The 21,681-nt window shown below is 37.9% G+C and overlaps 1 protein-coding gene across 2 annotated transcripts in view; it reads left to right on the top strand.

The window, feature by feature from the left end:
- Window positions 1–21,681, top strand: part of LOC108715734 (unconventional myosin-XVIIIb) — a 292,122-nt gene that overhangs the window by 181,396 nt on the left and 89,045 nt on the right. For both annotated transcript variants that reach the window (XM_041566121.1, XM_018261163.2), the window contains 4 exons: window positions 10,508–10,631; window positions 12,572–12,772; window positions 13,302–13,412; window positions 16,566–16,670. In XM_041566121.1, coding sequence (XP_041422055.1) covers window positions 10,508–10,631; window positions 12,572–12,772; window positions 13,302–13,412; window positions 16,566–16,670 — 541 coding nt within the window. The remainder of the gene's footprint in view (window positions 1–10,507; window positions 10,632–12,571; window positions 12,773–13,301; window positions 13,413–16,565; window positions 16,671–21,681) is intronic.

Raw genomic sequence — 21,681 nt, forward strand, 5'->3', positions numbered from 1 at the left:
GAGACCCCCAAATGACAATAGTGTATATACATTTTCATGGCTGACGCGCTGGCTGCTGCAATATAAGCACCTGGTGTGTGTATTATGCGACATTAGACCCCCCTAACAGTACAGAGACCCCAGAAAACCATATATTTTCAGAAAGTACACATTCTGACGAATCCAATATGGGTAAATATGTGTTTCTACTGCAAACTGCCAAACTGCAAAGTACTGCTGAACGTAACGGTTTTTATCAAATTTCTGAAAATCGTCACGAAGCTTGAATTTTACCCCATTATATGCCCCACATTTCGTAGTGTATCAGCATAAAACATCCGAAATATGAATGCCAGGGGTCTACTGAACACTTTGATGCCCAATATGTATAGATATACCAAACTATGTGGCCCACAGAGACCCCCAAATGACAATAGTGTATATACATTTTCACAGCTGACGTGCTGGCTGCTGCAATATAAGCACCTGGTGTGTGTATTATGCGACATTAGACCCCCCTAACAGTACAGAGACCCCAGAAAACCATATATTTTCAGAAAGTACACATTCTGACGAATCCAATATGGGTAAATATGTGTTTCTACTGCAAACTGCCAAACTGCAAAGTACTGCTGAATGTAACGGTTTTTATCAAATTTCTGAAAATCGTCACGAAGCTTGAATTTTACCCCATTATATGCCCCACATTTCGTAAAGTATCCGCATAAACCATCCTAAATATGAACGACAGGTGTCTACTGAACACTTTCATGCCCAATATTCACAGATTTACCAAACTATGTGGCGCACAGAGACGCCCAATTGGATATATAGTAGATAAAATTTACAAGACATAACAAAATAATACAGAAAGTGTGAAATTCAAATAAATTACTAAAATCCAATAAAACCACAAAAATCTATGCTTTTTTTTTCAGACTAGTGTAATCAGACATCAGAATTACAGTTTGAATATTATAGCTTGGCAAAATAGGTTTTACGGACAGAATAAAGCAAGCAACAGTTATGCAGCGCTGAAAATGCAATAAAATGGCTAACAATGCACCAAAATCCCTAAAATTTCCAAATAATCACCGAAATAACATACAAAAGGTATTGCACAGTACGGTTAGCGAATACGCTATTCGCAAAGGCAATAAAACATTTTTTTGAGCCAAAAACACAACGATGCAATATGAAAAAAAAAAAAAAGCTACACAACAGTGTATGTGTGTGCGCATGTGTACAATTGGTAAATTGCATGTTATGTGCATGTGTTTGTGTGTACAAGTGTATGTACCCCCCCAAGTGTGTGTGACCCCCCTGATCCCCCAAAAAATGTATGTGAGTGTGTGTAAGTGTAAATCTAAGCATGTATTAGTGTATAAAGTGTGTGTAAGTGTATTTTGTGTGTGTGTTACACTAACCTGGGGTGTGTAGCTGCAGATCTGTGTCCATGATGGCAGGAGGAGTGGAGAAGCAGGAGGGAGTCGCCAGATCCGTTGATCCGATGCGTGGGCGTCGCTGGAGGGACCCGGAAGTGCAGGCAGCAGCAGCAGCGCGCAGCCACGTGCGTCTGTTGCGTTTATGGGGCCCCTGGACGATCGCGCCCCAGGAGCCCCTTTCCCACCCGCTCCGCTCGTTGCCTAGGGGGTTCTGAGCGAGCGGGGAAGGAGCGAGCAGCATTTAAAGCCGCTCCTGAGCTCCCCCGCACGCATATGCTGCAGAACGTAGAATCTACGTTCTGTGGCATTTCAAGATACTTTTCCACAGAACGTAGATTCTACGTTCTGTGGCACTTAAAGGGTTAATTAATGAATTTATAAATACAATTTATAAATAATAACAAAAACTATTTATTAGAAATGTCTTTAGTTAAGGAAACATAATGTTCATAAAAGGCTGATGATTATTAGGATGATGGTGAAAGTGGGGAATCGCTGACAGAACACCCCAAGAACATCTTTAGATATAATAAATGTATTGAAATTTCTTTTAGGGATCTAAAGTGTTTTAGATTTTGAACATTTTTGTATGCAATTATCAAAACAAATGCATGCTAACGAATGTCTAGAATGCTAAAAATAAAACCCCCATTACTCTTTTTATACTTAAACTTTTTCTCATACATCTGGAAAACAGAAATGGAAAGTGGAAATCATAAAAAGTTATAAAAGAGTATAAATATTTCTAATGTGGTGTTTCCTTAATGAATTCTGTATTTTTTCCCAAAAAATCTGTATTACATTTTAATAATATTTATAATAATAAATATTTATAATACACCATCTTATATTGCATTTTTGGGGGAGTACATACTTCCTATACATGTCCTAGGAAACTTTATTTACATGAATTAACCATGAATAACAATGGATGTAAATAGCAATATAAAGTTAGACAGTCTATGGGCATTAGAAGCAAGTGAATAGTTTTAATATAGTGGATTATTCTGGGAATCATTGAAATTTTTTAAATTTAAGTGATTTCCAGGGTTGACCATTAGGATCTTTAAAGTCTATATACAAATCTGCCAGATTTTTATACCTTCACTAGGGATGTAGCGAACGGCGGAAAAAATGTTCGCGAACATATTGGCGAACTTGCGTCCAAAAATGTGAACGGTTCGCGAACGTCGCGAACCCCATAGACTTCAATGGGAAGGCGAATTTTAAAAGCTAGAAAAGACATTTCTGGCCAGAAAAATGATTTTAAAGTTGTTTAAAGGGTCCTGGACAGTGGCATGCCAGAGGGGGATCAAGGGCAAAAATCTGAAAAATACATTGTTGACACAGCGCTGCGTTTTGTGCTGTAAAGGGCAGAAATCACACTACGTCACTCAGGTGATGTTTCTGGACACGGAATGTGAAAAAGCTCACACAGCTAGGTGGCACTTGGTTAAAGACTGGGCAAACAATGCCTGCAAGGGCAACGTATACAGTAGTGGATACGGAATATATTATTGCTGCTGTAAAAACATCACTCAGGTGATGTTTACGGACACGGAATTATTATTGTTATTTAGACAGAATGTGAAAAAGCTCACACAGCTAGGTGGCACTTGCATACCTCCCAACTGTCCCTCTTTTGACCACTCAACCCCCTGTCCCTCTTTTGTACTGGAAAGTCCCTCTTTTCTCTGCACTGAACAGCCAGAAAAAAACCAGTTTCTAACTTAATTGGCTTTTGGCAGAGAGCTCAAAACAGCTAACAGGTGCAAATAAGATACTTTGTAACAATTTTGACTCTGGTTGGTGCTGGTAGTGGTGAACTACTAGGAGGAGCAGCACACCAGTCCCTCTTTTCTCTGAACTGAACAGCCAGAAAAAAAACAGTTTCTAACTTAATTAGCTTTTGGCAGAGAGCTCAGAACAGCTAACAGGTGCAAATAAGATACTTTGTAACAATTTTGACTCTGGTTGGTGCTGGTGGTGGTGAACTACTAGGAGGAGCAGCACACCAGTCCCTCTTTTCTCTGCACTGAACAGCCAGAAAAAAAAAACAGTTTCTAACTTAATTAGCTTTTGGCAGAGAGCTCAGAACAGCTAACAGGTGCAAATAAGATACTTTGTAACAATTTTGACTCTGGTTGGTGCTGGTGGTGGTGAACTACTAGGAGGAGCAGCACACCAGTCCCTCTTTTCTCTGAACTGAACAGCCAGAAAAAAAACAGTTTCTAACTTAATTAGCTTTTGGCAGAGAGCTCAGAACAGCTAACAGGTGCAAATAAGATACTTTGTAACAATTTTGACTCTGGTTGGTGCTGGTGGTGGTGAACTACTAGGAGGAGCAGCACACCAGTCCCTCTTTTCTCTGCACTGAACAGCCAGAAAAAAAAACAGTTTCTAACTTAATTAGCTTTTGGCAGAGACATCAGAACAGCTAACCGGTGCAAATAAGATACTTTGTAACAATTTTGACTCTGGTTGGTGCTGGTGGTGGTGAACTACTAGGAGGAGCAGCACACCAGTCTCTCTTTTCTCTGCACTGAACAGCCAGAAAAAAAACAGTTTCTAACTTAATTAGCTTTTGGCAGAGAGCTCAGAACAGCTAACAGGTGCAAATAAGATACTTTGTAACAATTTTGACTCTGGTTGGTGCTGGTGGTGGTGAACTACCAGGAGGAGCAGCACACCAGTCCCTCTTTTCTCTGCACTGAACAGCCAGAAAAAAAACAGTTTCTAACTTAATTAGCTTTTGGCAGAGAGCTCAGAACAGCTAACAGGTGCAAATAAGATACTTTGTAACAATTTTGACTCTGGTTGGTGCTGGTAGTGGTGAACTACTAGGAGGAGCAGCACACCAGTCCCTCTTTTCTCTGCACTGAACAGCCAGAAAAAAAAAACAGTTTCTAACTTAATTAGCTTTTGGCAGAGAGCTCAGAACAGCTAACAGGTGCAAATAAGATACTTTGTAACAATTTTGACTCTGGTTGGTGCTGGTGGTGGTGAACTACTAGGAGGAGCAGCACACCAGTCCCTCTTTTCTCTGCACTGAACAGCCAGAAAAAAACCAGTTTCTAACTTAATTAGCTTTTGGCAGAGAGCTCAGAACAGCTAACAGGTGCAAATAAGATACTTTGTAACAATTTTGACTCTGGTTGGTGCTGGTGGTGGTGAACTACTAGGAGGAGCAGCACACCAGTCCCTCTTTTCTCTGCACTGAACAGCCAGAAAAAAACCAGTTTCTAACTTAATTAGCTTTTGGCAGAGAGCTCAGAACAGCTAACAGGTGCAAATAAGATACTTTGTAACAATTTTGACTCTGGTTGGTGCTGGTGGTGGTGAACTACCAGGAGGAGCAGCACACCAGTCCCTCTTTTCTCTGCACTGAACAGCCAGAAAAAAACCAGTTTCTAACTTAATTAGCTTTTGGCAGAGAGCTCAGAACAGCTAACAGGTGCAAATAAGATACTTTGTAACAATTTTGACTCTGGTTGGTGCTGGTAGTGGTGAACTACTAGGAGGAGCAGCACACCAGTCCCTCTTTTCTCTGCACTGAACAGCCAGAAAAAAAAAACAGTTTCTAACTTAATTAGCTTTTGGCAGAGAGCTCAGAACAGCTAACAGGTGCAAATAAGATACTTTGTAACAATTTTGACTCTGGTTGGTGCTGGTGGTGGTGAACTACTAGGAGGAGCAGCACACCAGTCCCTCTTTTCTCTGCACTGAACAGCCAGAAAAAAAAACAGTTTCTAACTTAATTAGCTTTTGGCAGAGAGCTCAGAACAGCTAACAGGTGCAAATAAGATACTTTGTAACAATTTTGACTCTGGTTGGTGCTGGTGCTGGTGCTGGTGAACTACTAGGAGGAGCAGCACACCAGTCCCACTCCCCAACACAGCTTGACTAATAGCACTGGGCTCTTACAGTAGCAAAGTAAAAAAAACAAAAAAGAAAATAAAAGCAGTCCTTACAAGGACTATTGGGTTACAGGCAGCAGTCAGCAGATGAGAGATCAGCAGCAGGACAGCTGCCCACAGCAGCTACATACAGAGCACTGCAGTAGAAGGTAGATTACTAGTCAGCAAAGCTAACTAACCTAAACTCACTGTCCCTCAAATCCCTGCAGAGTTCTGTCCCTACAATACAGTGCAGTATCAAGTAGATTACTAGCCAGCAAAGTTACTATCAACTGTCCCTCAAATCACTAAACAGCTCTCTCCCTACACTAGCTCTTCCAAGCACACACAGGCAGAATGAAAAAACGCTGCAGGGCTTCAGTTTATATATGGAAGGGGAGTGGTCCAGGGGGTGTGGGGGTGGTCCAGGAGGGAGAGCTTCCTGATTGGCTGCCATGTATCTGCTGGTCTGGGGTGAGAGGTCAAAAATAAGCGCCAGCTAAGGCGAACCCAAATTGGCGAACGTCGCGCGACATTCGCGAACATTCGGCGGACGCGAACGGCCGATGTTCGCGCGAATTAGTTCGCGGGCGAACAGTCCGCGACATCCCTAACCTTCACTGAGTGTACCAGACTTCCAAATAATTCACTCTACAATGTAAAATGTAATTCCTGAACCAGCAAGTGTATTTTTTTTAATTTATAATATTGGTGTGTAGGCGCCCTCTCAGGTCATTTTGCCTGGTCATGTGCTTTCTGAAAGATCCAGCACTTTAAGATGGAACTGCTTTCTGGCAGGCTGTTGTTTCTCCTACTCAATGTAACTGAATGTGTCACAATGGGATCTGGATTTTACTATTGAGTGCTGTTCTTAGACCTACCAGGCAGCTGTTATCTTGTTTACACAATTAGTAACAATGTGGTAATGGCGGAGCTCACCCTGTTTATTCCGTCTCCCACTCGTCCGCTGCTCTCGCGATATGTCGTCACTTCCAACCGGCTTCAGCATGAATCAGAGTGAAGTGCCAAGGATGTAGGCATGAAACGCGTTAGAGAATCACATACTCTACTGATCTATGTAATTTTAAGTGTTGAAATAAAGCCGGATTGATATTATACGAGTCTGTCTCCTGGTATGCTCCGATCAGCACTCCACAGCGAGCTGTTATCTTATGTCAGGGATCTGCTATCAGGTTACCTTCCCATTGTTCTGTTGTTAGGCTGCTGGGGGGGAGGGGGTGATATCACTCCACCTTGCAGTACAGCAGTAAAGAGTGACTGAAGTTTATGAGAGCACAAGTCACATGACTGGAGGCAGCTGGGAAACTGACAATATGTCTAGCCCCATGTCAGATTTCAAAATGAAATATAAAAAAAATCTGTTTGATCTTTTGAGAAATGTATTTCAGTGTAGAATTCTGCTGTAGCAGCACTATTAACTGATGCGTTTTGAAACATTTTTTTCCCATGACAGTATCCCTTTAAGGACCTGTGTCCCAGTAGACAAAATAATGACTAAAGAACATTATATTGAAAAACAGCAATCTGTTCAATTAAAATCACCCTTTTTAAGAAAACTGTTGTGGTCTAAAGATCAATGTTTTGGGCTCTACCTGATCCTTTCTAAGTCTGGAAGGTGCACCATATATTATTTCCCAAGGAGAATGCCTAATACTATAAATTACCATAATAATGACTGTCCCTCTTGAACCCACATCATGTAAATGATAAAAAAATAGCAGAAAGAACATCAATGTTTAATTATAAAATAGAGAAATCGATTAATAATAAAGAAAAATATTTCTGATGCCCATTTGTAATAAATCCTTTTTGGGGGTTTGGCAGCTTGACTAATTCTGCTGAACTACTGAAAATCAGTGTGCTCAAACATTAACACTAGTTTCAATACCTAAGAAAGAAAGGGTAAGGGTAAAGTTTGTTTACTTGGATTAATTCAAAATATGTAATCTATTCCATGAACTGTTTTGAATCATGGAACTAATAATATCAGTTATGGGAATCAGTTTCAATGGCATGAATTTAAACTGTTCATATAGTAATACAGTATGTGTATCTTTTGCAAGTAAGGATAGCTATAAAGCAATGACATTATTCAGTCAAAAGCTTAAAACTCAGCAGCTGCAATTAAGGGGCAGATTCCTCAAGGGTCGAATTTCAAGTACAAAAAACGTCGAAATTCGACCATCGAATTGAAAAACTTTGAATATTGAATTTTAAATTTTTTCACCGAATTTCGGCAATCCTACGATCGAATAAAAATCGTTCGAACGATTCGACCGATTTTAGCATACGATCAAAGGATTTTTATTCGATGTATAGTTTGTAGAAGGTCCCCATATGCTAACATAGCAATTTGGCAGGTTTAATTTGGCGAAGTATTGAAGTCGAAGTTTTTTTAAAGAGACAGTACTTAGATTATCGAATGGTTGACTATTCGAACGATTTTTACTTTGAATCGAAGTAAATTCAAAGTTGTAGTATCCTATTCGATGGTCGAATTATCCAAAAAATTACTTTGAAATTCGAACTTTTTGTACTTCGAAAATTCACTCAAACCTTAGTAAATCTGCCCCTAAAAGTCATCAAGTATAAGTTCTCTAAGTTTTACCTAGGGTTGTTCACCCCAATAAGTGTAGCTGAAGTGGCTATTGTTGCAATAGGATGAATACGATAAATTGCAGATTTCCCCCAGCTGATCTCAGTTCTTGAATTTTTTTTTGTATTTCTTGATTGACCTTTCAAAACACATTTTCAAGAGCAGTACAATTATGTTTGGTAGTTTGCACAGAAAAATATAAATAGATCTGACCAATAATATTTCTCGACAGGCATAGTTGGAAGCTTCTGCACTGCACAAATATCACTGATGTGAGTCTTAAAATACTGTTGAGCACTTGTAACATTAATAATGGCCTTTATTGTTTTCAAAGGTTAAATAATCATATCTGCTATAGGCAGTGGCATTAGAAACTAGAGTAAAAGCAAAATACCAAGCAACAAATGGGTACATGCAACTTGCTGATACAAGACAAACACAGCAGTCCTTTCCATGGTAGTTATGCTAATTTGTAATGTTGACATTTTGAAGTTGACAGACTTCAAAAGTAGGTCTGTGTTTAAAGGAATATAATACCTAGACACTAGTTTTTAGAATGCTTCTTTTCAACTACCTGATATACAGTGGCAGTAACATTAACAAGTTATAGGTTTGCTATACCTGCAGTCATGCTTCCTCTCCCCTTGCACTCATCGTGAATACAGCTGTGCTGAACACCAGCAGTGGTGTATATATTGGGGCATTCACAGGTCTCTGCATTTCAAAACAGAGTCCAGAGATATTTGTCAATCCAGGATCAGAGAAAGGCAGTGTACAAATGACAAAAAAATTGGCAATTGCAGCTGTTTTTATTATCTTTGCACACTACCGTCACATAAATAATTGACCACATTTTCAGTCTTTTTAAGGGTAGAACTCCACGGTTCAACTCGAGCCGACATGTCGCCATGTTCTGTAGATACAGGAAGTGAAGGAGAAATCGCAGGTAAGAACTGCATTTATCCGACTGTCGGATGAAAATTCTGCACGCTGCGTTTTCATCCGACAGTTGGATAAATGTAGTTCTTACCTGCGATTTCTCCTTCACTTCCTGTATCTACAGTACATCCGACACGTCGCATGCGTTTTGACGCATGGCGACGTGTCGTCTCGAGCCGCACCGTAAAGTTTTAGCCTAATAGCTTATTTCTATCTTCACACATAATATAATTGATAACTTTATTAGTCCTCTACCAATGGGAAATTGCTAATCACTTAATTACTGTAGCTCCTGGGGTACTGTATTTCTTTCACAAGGAATTTTCTGACAGGATCTGCATTCCACTTTAACATGGTATATTGCAACCTTCACACAGTTTGTTTGGTATACAGAGATTCTGCATTGCAAGAAAGGTCTCTCAGTCAGAGCTCAGAGCTTTGTATAACATTCTCCCTCAGGACAGGAGCAAACTTGTAGTGATCCCTAATCCATATAACAGCAACACCTCTAGAGCTTCTTTCTTCTAAACCCGTCTGACCACTATGTAACCTTCTAAAACCTCACAATGGTGGTATCTGCCAAGGAGAGTCTAAAAGTATGCTTATTAACAGGGTTCAAGCACTATAAAAGGAAAGATAATTCTTTTGGAATATCTTCAAACAGATAATATAACATAAAAGAGCCTTTGATTTACTTCTATATAGTTTAAATTATATCCAGGTATTTATAAAGTTATGAAGCATATACTGTATATATATGGAACCATTGGTGGCCTTATGCACTCACTTAATGGGATAAATGTCCTGGTGCTAACAGAATATATAAATATAAATGAAAAAAGCTGTTGCACAAACAGGGTCTTGCAAAGAAGTTTCCACGCTTTATTTAACTAATCCGCGTTTCGACCCTCACAGGTTTATCAAGATAAAGACCCCTGTGAGGGTCGAAACACCGATTGGTAAATAAAGCGTGGAAACTTCTTTGCAAGATCCTGTTTGTGCAACAGCTTTTTTCATATATATATATATATATATACACACACACACAAACACATATACAGTTAGGTCCATAAATCTTTGGACAGAGACAACTTATTTTCAAATTTTGGTTCTGTACATTATCAAATTTGGTTTCTGTACATGAAACAACTCAGATGCAGTTGAACTTTCAGGCTGTCATTGCCATCAAAATGTTTTCAAACAACTATTAGAAATGAACATATTATTTTCAGTCCAATTGCTTTTGAACCCCTGAAATGAAGTGATTGTGTTAAAAAAGGCTTTAGTTCCTTTAGCTGAAAATATCAACCGCATCTGAGTTGTTTCAATTAAAATTCATTGTGGTAATGTACAGAAACAAAATTAGAAAGGTTTTTTGGTGGCATAATATGTCTTCCCTTCAGCAAACTTACCCTTCTTGTAGCCATTTATAAATATTAAATATTGTATATACTGTAAATATTGTTTTTGACAAGGAATTGTTCATAAGTCTAGCACTAATATTTTCTGCCGCCATATGTTCAATTTTGTAATTATATGTTATTTAATTTTTACAAAATATTTCTTTTGAGAAGTGATAATATTTAGCAACTTTTTAAGAAAATAAAGCAAACTGATTGTATGTCATGCAGGTTTGATATGCAGTTAGCACAAGCAATTGGGGAAGCTTCATTTGAGAAAAGTTTACGTGAGAAGGTGACACAAGAGAATACATCATGCCGATGGGAAGTAGGCAAACTACGTCAGAATTTAGAGGTAAGATTCCTAGGATCATGGCAGTTTAAGAATAGAATAACACAAACAAGGCCATTCCTTTAGACTTGAGGAAGTGAACTTCCATTTGAAACAAGTCAAGTGCAAATGGTTCTTCACAGTGAGGGCAATGAGGCGGTGGCATGCCCTACTGGGTAATAGTTTTGGATGAACCTGAACCGTTTTGCCTTTGCGCGACTAATTATTTTTTTTTGACACCAAAATGTTTTTCACCCATTGGAGTCTACGGGTGTCATTTTTGCAGCAAAACTTTTGTGGAGAAACTTCGCTCATCACTACTGGGTAATGTTGTGATGACAGATGCCTTTAAAAGTGACTTCATTTACTAGAATAATACCCAGTGTTATAGTGCAGTGCTGTCCTAGTGGCGACCCTCAGGCCACATCCAGACCCTGACCCCCCCCACCTTCTGTGGCCCTCCACATGAAAGTCTGCCTGCCGTTACTGCTTACATTGTGTGCACTTTAAAATATATCAGTACAGAGATTAACTGCCCCCTGCATTGTTTACACCTCAAATTCACACCTGTAATCCACCCTACATTGTTCCCACCTGTAGCACGTCTATTGTTCACATCCCAAATGCTCTGTACTGTTCACACTTCAGACCCAGAATGAAAATTCTCACATTGTTCACCTGTTTATGCCTCTAAAAACTGTTTAAGAGGCACCAGCATTGTGTCACTTTATGTAGTGCAGTATGAATGGTTCATCTCAGAGTGTTCCTGATAGGTTTCCCTGTTTCCTGTTATGTCTGCCTTCCCTATGCTCCCTGTTTGTGCCATACTCTGCCTGCCCTATGCTGCCTGCATGAGCCACACTCTGCCTGCCCTATGCTCCTTGTGTGTGCCATACTCTGTCTGCCCTATGCTCCCTGTGTGTGCCATACTCTGCCTGCCCTATGCTCCTTGTGTGTGCGCCATACTCTGCCTACCCTATGCTCCATGTGTGTACCATACTCTGCCTGCCCTATGCTCCTTTTTGTGCAATACTCTGACTGACCAATGCTCCTTGTGTGTGCCATACTCTGCCTACCTTATTCTACCTGTGTGTGCCATACTCTGCCTGCCCTATGCTTCTTGTGTATGCCATACTCTGCCTGACCTATGCTTCTTGTGTGTGACATGCTCTGTCTGACCAATACTCCTTGTGTGTGCCATACTCTGCCTACCATAAGCTACCTGTGGGACATGAGCCTGGTAGAGTTTGTTCTCAGGGTTTGTTCTGGGTGTACCATACTCTGACTGTGTGTGCCATACTCTGTCTGACCAATGCTCCGTGTGTGCCATACTCTGCCTACCCTACGCTACCTGTGGAACATGAGCCTGGTAGGGTTTGTTCTGGGGGTTTGTTAGCATTTGGAAATAGTTGTTAGGGGCCTTTAAGGTGTTCAATCATGTGCTGGCGGGTGCTGTGTTATCTACAGTAGAGGAGGCATATGGATTTAAGGGTATGTTTTAATATGACTTGATAACCCTGCAGTGAGCACCAACCATTTGTTTTTTGTGTGCTACCACCATTAACGTGGATATGGTCTTACAAGTTATTGTGGTAACATGGGTGTGGTTTAAAGTGGGTGTTGTTTAAAAAGGGCAGTGATCAACACTAACTTCCATTATAGGCCCTCCTCCATGTAGACCAGAAAAATTCCAGCCCTCTGTACCACAGAAGTGGGACAGCACTGCTAATGATCTCTAGATCTACAGATTATTTGTAAAAAAAAAAAATAACTATTTGGTTAAAATTGTGTCTATGGGAGATGGCCTTCCAGTAATTCTGAGCTTTCTGGATAATGGGTTTCCATTATGATCCACTGTGATATGATCAATATACTTGCTGTTTGTTTGGCGGAGAAATAGTAGGCAAACAAATTAAGCTGCCAGGATTTCCCTCTCCATTAATAAACTCTTATTTTACCTATAGAAAAAAGAATTGGAGACAACCAAGTTGACTAGGCAACTGGAGGTGTTGGGAAATCAAGTAAAAGAACTCTCATCTTCTACCGGACTTGATAGCAATTCTGTGGTATCGCTAAAGAAAAAGGTGTGGGAACTGGAGGCTAGTGCTGCTGAACAGAATCAGCAGTTGACTGAACAAGCTAATGCTATGCAACTACTTGAGCAGGTAACAAAATGTAGATATCAAAGGTAATTCAAACTCCATATGTCCTTCATATAAAGTTGAGTAAATTTAATGACAAAAATGCACTACTGAGTAAAACAAATAACATGCTTAGGTATTTTCAAGCTGTCTTTGAAACATCATGTTGCCTGGCAATGGAGTGTACCCTTGTTGCCATTTAAAATTCTTTGGTGGGTGTTATAATTTTAATTACGACGTGCATATAAAGTAGAAGATGGTGTGCAGAGGAATAGCTCTTCAGAATTTCCTCAAGGGAAGAAGAGAGACAACTTTATAATGAAATTAGGGAGTCTTCTATATGCAGAACTGATAGCTGAATATGTAATACAAAGAGGAAAGTTTTGTAAGTTACAGGCAGTGTTTTCTGTGAAGTAACATTTTGTCACTTAAAGGGGCATGCTTTTTATCTATGTTTCATGTTAAGCTGCTGTTTGTCTGTCAGAAATGAATAACTTAGGTTACCACTGCATTCGTTTTTAAGAAAGTTAAAATTATTTCCCTCTCACAACAGACACGCCTCAGATTTGAAATGGAAATTGAGAGAACAAAGCAGATACATTTGAAGGAATTGGAGGATAAAGAAGAGGAGCTAGAAGATATCAGACAATCATGCCAAAGGCGGGTTAGTCAATGCAGAACTATAAATTCTTTAAACCTTTTCTTTGGTGTTAATTTGAAAAGGGTTCCTTGCGGCTTGCATCAAATCTTTCTTGAAGGAATTATCTGTAAGAGGAGAAAAGGCTGAATTCTCTATGTAGTTGATGTTTTAGGAGAATCTGAACATAGCATAGATTACAGTATTATTGGTTTTATTGCCACTTAATGGATTCAACATCGGTAGTTTGGCATTGGCTGAATATGGCAATGCTTGGCAATAAAATTCACATATCACCAAAACAAATGTAAGAGTTTGTTGTTTAAATAGTCAGTGCAGCAGTAACATACAATAAGAGCTTAAAAATAGCTAGAATGGAATGAAACCTACACACAAATCATCGGAAGTCATCTGCTTCTTGGTTGGACAAATAGATGAGGCCAAAGCAGGTTATTTGAAAGTTGTCATTAATTAATCACAAGTAAACGTGTAGAAGCATTAGCTCTATGCTTGTAATGAAATTGCTATAGTATTCGAATTTTGGTATTTGCGTATTTAGTGCAGTTAACTAATAAAAATAGTAACAAAGTACATCCACTTATTTGACTTGTACAACTACCTACTGTATGCTGACAAAGGTCCATAGGTCTGAAGTCTGGTTGAATCCACAATAGAAAATGCAGTAATTAGTGGAGTGATATCAATGACTGGATGGCCTGTAAGGTTAAATACAAGCAGTCTTTACCATAAAGATTATTTTATGAATTGTATGTTCAAAAGGAGAAACTTAGGGGCAGATTTATCAAGGGTCGAAGTGAATTCGAGGGAATTTTGTAAGTAAAAAAATTCCAAATTTGAAGTAATTTTTTGGATACTTCGCCCATCGAATAGGATACTATGACTACGACTTCGAATTCGATTTGAAGTAAAACCGTTCCAATATTCGACCATTTGATAATCGAAGTACTGTCTCTTAAAAAAAACATTGACTTCAATACTTCGCCAAATTAAACCTGCCGAAGTGCTATGTTAGCCTATGGGGACCTTCTAGAGCATTGTTCTACGTTTTTGGAAGTCTAAGTAAAATCAAAGTGAAATCCTTTGAGTCGTTTGATTCGAAGGATTTAATCATTCCATCGAATGATTTTACTTAGACTGCAGGATACCCAAATTCGATGAAAAAAACTTCTACTTCGATAATCAAAGTCAAAGTATTTCAATTAGATGGTCGAATTTCAAAGTATTTTTATCTTCGAAATTCGACCCTTGATAAATCTGCCCCTTAGTGTGGCAGAAATAGACGGCAGACCAACTACAAAGAATGCAAATTTACTCCCAATCCACGCAATATGCAAAGACCAACATTACTTTCTGTTGAGTGCCAGTGGACACGTTTTTTTAATGATAGATAATCCAAAATATTTTAATGAACCATTTTCCCAGGCTCCTGAACTCTGTTGTAGGTTATAAAGCATACACCTATGGGCACAACAAAAACAATACTATTGGGAGCTGTTAACAGTAATGGAAAATGGTTGAAGAATAGGAAAAAATAAAAATCCCAAAGTGGGATTTAACTATTTCATCTGGAGAATGAAAACAGTTCAAGAAAAGAAAGATGGATTTTGAAGGACCTGCAGTAATAATAAAGTGGGTTTTTAAAGTAAAACCTGCTATAAAGTCTTCATTTTCTTTCTTCCCTCTGTGTACTATGAGCAGCCTTCATTTTATATCTTCCCTTTTACTTTATTATGTAATGTTCAGGCCTGGATTTTCGTCTTGGGTGCGCAGAGACTGCAGGGTCCTAGCACCCTATGTCAAACATACCATCAGTCAAACGTGTGTTTTCCAAAAGTTGACCAGTAAATGCTAATTGGTTGCTATAGGTTACTAGGCAAGTAGCAAATCTTTTTGTCTTTAGTGTGAGAATTTGCTGTGTCCAATTATCCTGCAATCTTCGAATTATGGGAAGGTCATCTTCCATAGACTCTACTTTAGTTACATGATTCAAAATTTTATAACATTTTCCCTTCTTTTTCTCCCTCTGTTACTCATTTTGTGTATGTTTTTTAATATAATGGTGTATTTCATATAATGTTGAACTGCATACATTGTTTTTTATCCTATTGTCCAGCTCTCACTAATCTAAATGAACACTTTACGTCATCTCATTTAGCCTATGATTAAGGGGTGTTTCCCGAAACGCATTAGGCATCCATTCCACATCAACCACCTGTGTTTTTTAATGTAAAAAATAAATAGAAGTTCTTATTTTATGACAAGGTGTTTTCTACAATTTTTCTTTTTCTTCTTACTAGACAAGTAGCAAACGTTTCATTTCTTGATATGTCACTTTGTCTTTGGTGTGAGAATCTGCTGCGGTGAATTATCCTGGAAGCTCCAAATTATGGGAAAGTCATCTTCCATAGACTCTGTTTTAGTTACATGATTCGAAAATTTATGATATATTTCCTTTTTCTCTGTAATAACAAAACAGAACCTTGATCCCAACTAAGATATAATTAATCCTTATCGGTGGGCAAAACACTCCAGTTGGTTTCATTTAATGTTTAAATTCTTTTTAGCAGATTTAAGGTATGAAGATCCAAATTATGGAAAGAGCCATATCTACAAAACCCAAGGTCCCAGGCATTCTGGATAACAGGTCCCATACCTGCATTATGATAAAAATGGCACTTGGAACCATACATTTAGAAAATGTCTGCTAAGACAAAATCAATATATCAATATAGCAAGAAGGTTGACCAGTGCCACATTCATTGATCTGATCAATAAGTATGCCTAATGTAAAACTCAAGCTGACCATTCAGAAGTGCTTTCTTAACTTCCATGTTGGATATTATTGGCTTACTTTTTATGGAATACGATCATTCAACCAAAAGGTTGCTTTTTTCAAGCAGCTGCAGGTTGTACAATGAAAGCAAACATTTTATTGGTTGTCATGATTTACTGCCCTAGTGCAAACGTGCCCATTGTTTATAAATCAGCTTAAGTGTAATAGTAGTAAATACAGTATGAAAGTACAAATGAGTAAATTGACTAATGTACTCATGCAGTATTAGCCAGGACAGGAGTATAGAACCTAGGACTTGGGTGTTTAATTTGTTTAATAAGTTGATGTTTTTTTTCTTTCTTCTTCCTCCACTTGGTTGTGTCTAGCTTCGTCAATTTGAAATGCAATTGGAACAGGAGTATGAAGAAAAACAGATGGTATTGCATGAAAAACAAGATTTGGAAGGACTTATCGGAACCCTTTGTGAGCAGGTAAAGAATCTTGCCAAATACCAGCAGAGTTATAGCTTGTGGCTTGGAGAAATGGATCACTCAATGAATGCATTTTCATTCTTCTTTTCCAGTCTAATCAGAGTCCAGCACACTTGGTGTATCATAGCTTTTCCATTTGCCTCTGTCTCTCTCTCTCTCTCTCTCTCTCTCTCTCTCTCTCTCTCTCTCTCTCTCTCTCTCTCTCTCTGTGTCTAATGAATACATAGAAATAATAGTAGCTTTACCTTAATATGTGGTTTAAAGAAAGCAGTAATGGTCCCTGGGAAGAAATCAAATGATTGTTTTTGTCAGATCGATCTCATAATGGTCTGGGAAGTGTTCAACTAAATAAGCTATTAACTCGGTTTCTGTTACAGTGTAATCTGCAGGAATCCATTACAGCAAAATAGATGTGCCATAAGTTTCCTCACCTCCACTATTCCTAGAAGTTCACTAAAACTAGTTTTATGGTGGTGAAAAGGAGACATTGTTGAAATCATGCTGCATTTCTGAAACTCAACTCATAAATAACCAGTTAATAAGCTCATTGACTTTCTTATGCTTCTCGTTAATTGAGCGAGGTCAAATACTGCAGCATCATTACTGCGCATAGATCTGCTTTAACAAGGCTTCTTTGTGATTAAGGAATATATTTCTTTAAACCAGAAAGCAGAATATAAAGCCAATAAGCCATGGCTTTTTGAAGGGACCAATAATTTTGTCGTTTGAAGACCATAAAGAACTCTTTGCTGTGTTCTGATCATTTTCTGATTCATGTTTACTGAATATGGCTTGCATGGACTAAAACCCAAATTAGGCCATGATTAACCAATGCTATATTTCAGTATATCCTGCACAGTTTGTCAGATTTGTCCACTCAAATCCCTTCAACTGATGCTTCAACGAATGTAAAATATAAAGAGCTTCTTTAAAGCTCTGCTGTTCTTCTTGCACCTGAATTAATGCCCTGTATCAATATCACTGAAATTTATAAAAATGGGCATTTTTATATTATTACAGAGTTTATATTGTGTTATTTTATATGACCTTAAATCTGGTGTAACCACTTTAAGTCAATGGGCAAATTCAGGTGGCAAAGACATTTCGAAACTTCATTTTGATACCTTTTTTTACACCAGACTTTTACATACTGCTCCCCAAATGCATAAAGTTATTACACAGCCATATAAATATGCACAAGATTTTGCATGGTGTGAGTTAATGTGACACTGTTTGTTTTATTTTAGCTATATTTGTATTAATACTAAGGGCCCAATTTATCAAAATTAGCATTTTTGTTGTTTTTTCTACCACAAATAAACTCGCATTTTAAAAATAACTTACTTGCTAACCATAAAAACACTCATCAAATACAAACAAGAATATGATAACCTTGAAATCCTTGTTTTTGTTCGAATGTTCATTTACAAACTTAAAAAAAACTAAAAACATGTAAAAGCTTAGAAGCAAATAAAGATTTTACAATTGGAAAAGGACAGCTCCCATTGACTACTACTTGACCTTGCCAGCTTTTAGATGGCAAAAGTTTTGTTCTGGAGGTTTTTGTCATTTTTACACTTAATAACTAACACATTATTCTTTGTTTCAGGTAATTAGTCTAATACACAATTTTAAGCGCTATAAAGTGTGATTTGGGGAAATGAAAAAATAAGCCAAACTTTAATAAATTGGCCCCTAAGCATTTTCTTTGAAATCATGTAATTAACGCTAACCCAGTGGATCAGCTTTTGTTGAACTACAGTTATATGTAGGAGATGCTGATTAAATATCCCTTCTGTAAAAGGTTCACCTACTTGTCTGTTTATTTTATGGTTATGACAGCACATATTAAATGGCTGACCCGGCTTTTCATGTATGAAGCAACTATAACATATTTCAGATCATACATTTTCTGCAATTATGTCTAATAAGATAATGAAGTCTGATTATGCAGTGGACCAATTAAAATCACATTGCAACAGCTGAAATAATGACAAACATCAATGAAAGAGTCTCTATGCAAAACATAATAGCATATGACACTATTTTTAGTCAGTTTAAAGTAGAAAAGACAGGTGCTGTCGTGAAATGCACTTGAAATACAAAATAAAAAAGCGATGCCCCTTACAAAACAACTTGGGGGGGGGGAATAGTATCCCTAGGTACACTTAATGCCAAGGTTACTTTTTCTGTTGAGAATTACAGTAAATACAAAATATGGTTGCTGTATGATTTGTTTCTTTTTCCCTTTCCATTGTGGACATAGGGAATATGAGATCCTAGGAAAGGCCTTAGGAATTAGCTAAATTATGAAGGGGAATGTACTCACACAGACAGTGTTGCCATGCACTGGTAAAACTGAACTGTTTGCTTCAGAAACACTACTATAGTTCATATAAACAAGCTGCTGAGTAGCAATGGTGGAAATTGAAAAATGCTATATGGCACAGGTTAAATAGTGGATAACAGATAACACTATTATGTTCTATACAGCTTATCTGCTGTGTAACCTGAACCTTTTCTCCTTTGAATGGCTGCCCCATAGCTATACAGCAGCTTATTTATATAAACAATAGTAGTGTTTCTGAAGCAAACACAACTGTTTTACCAGTGCAGGGCAACACTGTCTGTGTGAGTACATCCCCCTTCATAATAATTGACTGCGTCTACTCCTGCGCTCCCCTGCGGCTGAACAGAAGAAAGCGCAAAGCAGGAGAGCGCAGGTAAAACCGCCTGTGTGTAAGGGCTCCAAGACTTTACAGATGGAGATTTATACCTGCATGAGTCCATGTGCTGTATAATTATCTAAAGTCTCCTTCATTTCAAGTACATCTAAAAGGTTGAAACTATTCCTATTTAGTAAATCAGTACTTCAAATCAAAAGATTAATGGCTGCGACATAACAAGGGATATTATATGTGTAGCTCTGAATATATGTCTATTTATTAAATGATCTTATAATGCCCTGCTAATTATAATGCATGCCAGTTACATTTTATTAATTTAATATGGTGTTAATGGAACAAAGGGTGTACAGAAAAAGCTTCTAGCATAAGTTCACAGCTGCTATAAAGCCTCTGTAAAGTAGCACAGGCACTGGATGCCTAATTTTTAAGCCACAGCTTTTATATCTGTGCAAAGTGAAATAGATTGCAGGTGTGATTTATCATGCTGTTTTCCAGCAACAAGGGATACATAAAAAAGAAACTCAATTTCACACTAAGACTGTAATGAGCAATGAGTGAGTAGATAGGACACAGTAGATGCTACTGTAGCTTGGTTCAGCTCTTATCCCCTGGCACTGAACATAATGTAATTGTTATTGTAAACCTTAACAGGAAAACAAGTGGTAAATGTAGCCGTGGTTTGTACCAGTGACTATAATGTCATTGTACATTTTGATTTATAAAGGGCCTTTATGGGGAATATCCACTCGTTTCTGCTGTGCAAGAAACCTCATTAGAGTATTATAAATCAAAATCTGACAAATATTGGCTTGTGTGTTTGGGGAGTTTGCAAATTAGTGTGGAGATCACACTTTTGAAAACATATTTAATTGGATGAAATGGCAGCCATTAAAAGGAATTATATGAAAATATTTAAAAATCCCCAACTTGACAAACTCCATATGGGGACATCAGCAGTCTGCCATCCACCATGGAGACTCTAAAGTGCAACTAATTAAGTATAAATATATAAATGCATATAGTGCAAGGGTTTTCTAAAATCCCCCTGGTCTCTTCTGTTTTCAGACTTGTTTCACTACACATATAAATACAGATTATATGATATACATGCATAAATAAACACAGTCCCAGACCAAAACATAGCACAGTACCATAATTCTACTAATACTAATGTTTTGTTTCATGTGATATATTGATGTTGCAGAAGAACAAGTTTATAAGCTTTCCAGCATCCCAAAATTCCCCCTTAAAATGTATTTATCCATTTTATTTATGTGAACTTTGTTTCTTCTGCAGTGTTCTGTTATTAAAGGGGTTGTTTACTGTTGAGTTAACAATGGGTTTAATTTTTGCAATTTCAGCAATCTGGTTGCTAGGGTCCAAATTACCATAGCAACCATGTACTGATATGAATAAGATACTTGAATATGAATAGAAGAGGGATAAAATAGAAATAAGAATGAGTAATACAAGTAGTAATGACAATACATTTGTAGCTTTACAGAGCATTTTTTTATGGGTCAATGACCCCCATTTAAAAGCTGGAAAGAGTCAGACGAAGAAGGCAAATAATTAAAAACTATAAGAAATAAAAAAATGAAGGACAAATGAAAAGTTGCTTAGAATTGGCCATTCTACAACATACTAAAAGTTAACTTAAAGGGATACGTCATGGGAAATTTTTTTGTTTTAAAAATGAATCAGTTAGTGCTGCTCCAGTAGAATTTTGCACTGAAATCCATTTCTCAAAAGAGTAAACAGATTTTTTTATATTGAATTTTGAAATCTGACATGGGGCTAGACATTTTGTCAATTTCCCAGCTGCCCCAAGTCATGTGACTTGTGCCTGCACTTTAGGAGAGAAATGCTTTCTGGCAGGCTGCTGTTTTTCCTTCTCAATGTAACTGAATGTGTCTCAGTGGGACATGGGTTTTTACTATATTCAAAGATCTACAAGGCAGCTGTTATCTTGTGTTAGGGAGCTGCTATCTGGTTACCTTCCCATTGTTCTTTTGTTTGGCTGCAAGGGGGAAAAAGGGAGGGGGTGATATCACTCCAACTTGCAGTACAGCAGTAAAGTGTGATTGAAGTTTATCAGAGCACACTTGGGGCAGCTGGGAAATTGACAATATGTCTAGCCTCAGGTCAGATTTCAAAATTGAATATATAAAAATATGTTTGCTCTTTTGAGAAATGGATTTCTGTGCAGAATTCTCCTGGAGCAGCACTATTAACTGATTCATTTTGAAAAATTTTTTTTTTTCCCATGACAGTATCCCTTTAAAGGTGAACTACCCCTTTAAGTAATTATTTATCATTTAAGT

The sequence above is a fragment of the Xenopus laevis genome, chromosome 1L (genome assembly GCF_017654675.1).
Source record: "Xenopus laevis strain J_2021 chromosome 1L, Xenopus_laevis_v10.1, whole genome shotgun sequence".
NCBI classification, from domain to species: Eukaryota; Metazoa; Chordata; class Amphibia; order Anura; family Pipidae; genus Xenopus; species Xenopus laevis.